At 43.3% G+C, this 5,957-nt stretch overlaps 1 protein-coding gene across 1 annotated transcript; it reads left to right on the forward strand.

Moving 5' to 3' along the window:
- The first annotated feature begins 2,682 nt into the window (after positions 1-2,682).
- On the forward strand, positions 2,683-3,279 carry LOC125487596 (zinc finger protein 239-like). Its single transcript, XM_048619412.1, has one exon. It carries the CDS (start codon positions 2,683-2,685, stop codon positions 3,277-3,279), a length of 597 nt encoding a protein of 198 aa, XP_048475369.1.
- Positions 3,280-5,957: the final 2,678 nt, after the last annotated feature.

Below are 5,957 nucleotides of genomic sequence, written 5' to 3' on the forward strand. Positions count from 1 at the left end.
GAATGGGTAGGGAGCAGAGGGATACAGATCCTTGGGAAATAGGCAACAGGTTTGGATCGAGGATCTGGATCGGCGCAAGCTTGGAGGGCCGAAGGGTCTGTTCCTGTGCTGTAATTTTCTTTGTTCTTTGTTCTATCCCCTCCCTAACTCCCCACCTACGCTCACCATTACTGGCTCCAACCCCGCCCTTTTGACCTGTCTGTCTCCTCTCCACTTATCTTCTCCTTTATCCATCTTCTGTCCACCTCCCTCTCTCTCCCTATTTATTTCAGAAACCCCTTCCCCTCCCCCATTTTCGAAGAAGGGTCTAGACCCGAAACATCAGCCTTTCTGTTCTTCTGATGCTGCTTGGCCTGCCGTGTTAATCCAGCTCTATACCTTGTTATCTCAGATTCTCCAGCATTGGCAGTTCCTACTATCATCCTACTTTTACACTGCGTTGCCTTTGACTTTCCTGTTACCTATTACCCAAATATTAGCTTTTTGTGATTTATGAACAAGGACTCGCAAATCCTGGTGTTCCAAAGCTTACTGCAGTCTTTCTCTATTTAAGTGACATTCATCCGTATTCTTCCAAGGCATTTCACAAAACTGTCAGAAAGCAATGTTTGACACCAGGCCACATGCAGAGATGTTAGGGCAAGTGACCAAACATTTGGCCTAATAACAAGTTGTGAAAGAGCATTTTAAAGGAGGAAAGTGAGATAGAGAGACAGGGAGGTTTAGAGAGAAAAATTCGTTACTTGTAGCCTTGGCAGCAGAGGGAACACCACTGATGGTGGAATGGTTAATAGTTGGCCAGATATATAGTAGAATGGGTATATCTCGGAGGTTATAAGGGATTGTATGAAAGTTTCAGCAGCAAATGAGCTCAGACGTTGGGTGTTGTTACTGAGGTGAAAATAAGCAGTCTTGCTGATGACGGAGATATATTGTTGGAAGCTTATCTTGGAGCAAAATATTTCCCCATTGTTGTGAACAGTCTGGTTCAGCCTCTGGCAGTTATCAGGGAGAGGGATGGAATCAATGGTGAGGGAGTGGAGCTTACAGCGAGGAGTGAATATGATAGAAGAGGAAGAAATTTCTGCTCTCCCAGCACTAGATCTTAGCCAGCACAGGACAGTGACTTGGAGATGATGGTGTTCACATACATGTGCCAGCCTGGTCGTTCTAGGTGGTGGAGTTTGAAGTTTTGGGAGACTCTGTTAATGTTTATTTGGACGCATATAAAATCCCTGTCCTTCACCCCATGCCTCTCCCACCTCCTGTTGAAGCCAAAGCCATGTGTAGCCTGTGTGGTTGATAACTCTTCCTGAAGAAGATCAGTGAATCAATTATCTATTTTGCAACCATAAGATAGGACCATTCAGCCCATCGAGTCTGTTCCACCATTCCACCATGGCTGATCTGATAATCCTCAACTTTCCTGCCTCCTCCCGTAACCCTTGAATCCCTCACTGATTAAAAATCTGCATCTCAGCCTTGAGTATACACGATGACCCAACCTCAACAGTCCTCTGCGGTAAAGAACCCCACAGATTCATGATCCTCTGGGAGGGGAAAAAAACTCTGCTTTAATTATGCAATCCCTTAATCTGACAATATGCACTCTTGTTCTAAAATCTTCCACAAAGGGAAACAACCTTTCCAAACCAACTCTGTCAAGTTTCCTAAGAATCTTGTAGCTTTCAACAAGACCACCTGTCATTGTTCGATATTCTAATGATTACAGCCCAACCTATTCAACTTCACCTCATAAGACCTCCATACCTGATATCAGCCTAGTGAACCTTCTCTGCATTGCCTTCAATGCCACTTTATCTCTCCTTAGAAAAAGACACAAAACTGTTCACAGTATTCCAGCTGTTGTCTGACTAGTGCCTTACATCATTTTAACAAAACCTCCCTACTTTTATACTCTGTTGCCTTTGACTTTCCTATTACCCATTACCCAGATGTTACCTTTTGTGATTTATGAACAAGGACTCTCAAATCCTTCCGTTCCAAAGCTTACTGCAGTCTTTCTCTATTTCAGTGACATTCTTCCAGCCACAGTGCATAACCTCAGATCTTCCCACATTACAGGACATCTGCCAAGCTTTTGCCTGCTCACTTAATCTGTTTACATTGCTCTGCAGGCTCTTTTAGTCATCTTCATCACTTGCCTTCCCAACTATGTGTGTGCCATCCACAAATTCGGCTTTAATCCATTTACTTTCTTCACTCAAGTCATTAATGTATATTTTAATAAATATGGCCCCCAACACTGATCCCTGTGGCACTCCATTAGTTATAGGTTGCCATCCTGAAAATTCCCCTTTTATTCCAACACTCCATCATTTATTAATTAGCCAATTCTCTAACCATGCTGATAGACTATTTCCAACACCATGAGTTCTTATCTTATTAAGAAGGACAATGTATTGTACATTATCAAACACCTTCTGAAAATCTAAACTTATAACATCCACTGCTTCTCCTTTAACAATCAAGCAGCTTTGATGGTTCTTATTCCAAGTGTTAGGTCCAGAAAGGACCCGATTCAGCTCAGTTTCACAACATGCCTTTGTCTTGTGGGTTCTCTCTCATTCGTTTTGCTCTGTTTAAAATCAATGTCACAGGGTGTTAAATGGGGAGGATTTGTATTTGGGAAACTTCAACTAAACACCACACCAGGCTCTGATGGAGTTGGACAATTTATTTGATCCTGAATATCATCGGATTTTGAACATGGAAGGAGTAAGCGCCGTTCACAGTGGGGAGAAACAGTACACATGTTCTGTGTGTGGACGAGGCTTTAGCCAATCATCTGGCCTATCAAGACACAAATGTAGTCACTCTGGAGAGAAACCATGGAAATGTGGGGACTGTGGGAAGGGATACAGATCCCCATCAAAGCTGGAAACTCATCGACGCAGTCACACGGGGGAGAAACCATTCACCTGTTCCACATGTGGGAAGGGACTAACTCAGTTATCCAGCCTGCTGGCACACCAGCGAGTTCACACTGATAAGAGACCATTTACCTGCTCAGACTGTAGGAAGGGCTATGAGAGTTCTGGGGACCTGATCTGCCATCAACATCTTCACACCGAAGAGAGACCTTTCAGGTGCTCTCACTGCGGCACTGGCTTCAGGCGATCAGCTCATCTCATTGTACGTCAGCGAGTTCACACTGGGGAGAAACCATTCATCCGTTCTGTATGTGGAAAGGGATTTACACGACTTGCACCTGCTCCACATGTTGGAGAGGATTCACAACCTCATCCCACCTGTTGAGACACCAGCGAGTTCACAAGTAATGACAGTGATTGGATTGTGGTGCTAATCGCACCCAGGACTAAACTATATTTATTGTGGTCTGTGTCGGGTGATGGTACTAAACTTCAAACTAGTTAGAGCAGTCAATATTCTAGATGAAGTACAAATAAATCAGCTTTGAAACATTTTAAAACATGTCTGACCACGTTAGTTCTCTTTGAAAGTTCTCCCTGTCCCCTCCATTCAACAAATGCGAGGAGCTAAGGGAGCTTTTTGGTTGCTAAGATTGAGACAATCTGTTCAGCTGCCTCTGCTGGTGTCCTCCTGCCCAAGGGTCCACCACCAAACTGCCATGAAATCTCCTCCTTATCCAAGCCATGAAACCACATGTTTATCCAGTTTCTCTTTCATGTCTCCTCATTTCCTGACAGGGCTCACCTTGCCCATGAGATCCACCTCCTCTTCCCTCAATCTCATTCTCATTAACCTGCTGTCGACATCCCCTGTCATACTGCCCTCGGTCACTGACATTGTTTGTGGTCCTCTCTTCAGCAACTGTCCCAATTTCCCTTCCCTCTGCCATCATCGACTCCTTCTCAAAACAAAACATAACGCTTGATTCCTCCTTCGTTCAAAACCTTTGTTCCATCTCAGCCGTCTCTTTCTTCTCTGAATGTTATGTCTCCTTCCAAGTCTGTATCCATCATTCCCAGAACTCCATCTTTCAAACCACCCAATCAGATTTCCTCAATCACATGATCAAATGCTTGTCACCATTGACATCCTGTGTGACTGTGATGAAAGTAAGCGGTCTCCTCTTGTCCTTGTCGCCCTGTCTGCAGCCTTTTACCATATGATCTTCCTGCAGGCCCTCTTCAGAAGGGCCTTCGCTCTTCTGGTCCCTTGGTGACTGGTCAAGTCGCAGCCAGAAAATGACCCAAAATTTCTTCTCTTTCTGCTCCCACAGTGTTACCTCTGGTGTCACTGAGGGTCTGTCCTTCGCCTCCTCGTATTTGCAGCTCAAGGATATCATCGCTAAACACATGGCTGGTGACACCAGCACCTCTCAACTCTTTCCACTGTTACTAAATTCTCAGACTGTTTCATCCACGGTGGGATTCGAACACGAGTGATGGTGGGTGTCTGATTTGATGGTGGAGGCAGGGACCCTAAACTTTTAAAACGTACCTGGATCTGCACATTATGTGCTGTGAACTGCAGCGATATGGACTGTGCGCAGGAAGTGGGATCAGAAAGGGTGCCTGGGGGTCTTTGGGTCAGCACAGACATGATGGGTTGAATGGCCCTCTTTTATGCTGTATCATTTCCATGGTTCTATGGAATCCCTTCTCACAGTCCCCACATTTCCACAGTTTCTCTCAGTGTGACTGCATTTATACTCTGACGGGTGAGGTGATTGGCTGAAATCAAGTGAATGGTTTTTCCCCACTGGGAACAGTGGTTTTATCTTCCATATTCAAAAATCCAATAATATTCAAGTTTCAATACTAAACCTGGTTAAAGCCCTAATTAGATACAGAGGAAGTTATAAAAGGGCAAAAGGGTGATCAGGACAGCCAGAGGTGAAATACAGCAATGAATGGGCATGGATTCAGATCAACAGGAAAGGAATCACACCAGCCCTATGGTACCAGAGAACAGAAGACAGCAATAAAATCTCTACTTATAGATAAATGCTCAAAATATCCCTGAAATAATTTCACTGCTTTCAATTTGAAGATGTCCTGCTGAAACCGAAAGTGAAGGAAATCCCTGGGGAACCGTTAATCTCACCATGCAATTAACGTTGCATGATGATGTCACCCATACAAACACAGCGTATCTGGATCTGTACAAACCAGAGAATACCATGAAGTGTGAAGAATGGGAGGGTTTCTGAAAGGGGACACATTAGATTTACCAGAAAGCTTCAAAAGATGATACATTTTCATTAGAATGTTTGGTGGGAGAAAATGGGGTTGTTCTCCTTAAAGCAAAGGAATTTGAGTGGTGTGTTTATTTAAAGAGGTGTGTAACTTTATGACTGGAATGGATAAGTGGGATAAAGATCCGCTACTCTAGTCCACTGTTAACAGGTCACATATTTACAATTTGCCAAGTTTATGGAAGCACTTTTCCTTTTATAATGGTTATGGTCAAAGGTCAATAATATTCAGACCCTGGAACTCAATACTTCTTCTCAATGATCAGTAATATCCAGAACCTGGACATCAACGGTTATACTCAAACGTCAATCATAACCAGACCTTGGAACTCCATGTTTGCACTCAAACATGAATAACAGCCAGGCCCAGATGATTCATGTAACATAATGTTTGGTTTGAGTTTTCTGTCTGCAAATCCTTTTCTAGTATCTTGTTAATTAAATTTACGAAATTCCTCAATGTCTGTCTAGCATAAAAATTCAGAACAAACCAACATTTCTAATAAAATTTCAGCTTTTGTGCCTAACTTCTTCCGTCTACCTTCCTGTCAAAGGAGTTGCCAAAATCCATCACTGTCCATGAATTTGATCACCCCAATTTCATTTGAAGGACATTTCTGCTCATCCAGTAGTGATATAAGCAGTTTGAAACTTTAGCAACAGTGGAGGAATGGATAGTGGTAAGGTAGAGCTGGATGTCATCAGAGTACATGTGAAAATTAATGTGGCGCTTTTGGATGATGTCACCCAG

The sequence above is a fragment of the Rhincodon typus genome, chromosome 42 (assembly GCF_021869965.1).
Source record: "Rhincodon typus isolate 14 chromosome 42, sRhiTyp1.1, whole genome shotgun sequence".
In the NCBI taxonomy this organism is placed as follows: domain Eukaryota; kingdom Metazoa; phylum Chordata; class Chondrichthyes; order Orectolobiformes; family Rhincodontidae; genus Rhincodon; species Rhincodon typus.

Bases quoted from the DNA above. Each gene is read 5' to 3' on its own strand.
- LOC125487596 (XM_048619412.1), top strand. From the start codon at position 2,683: ATGGAGTTGGACAATTTATTTGATCCTGAATATCATCGGATTTTGAAC.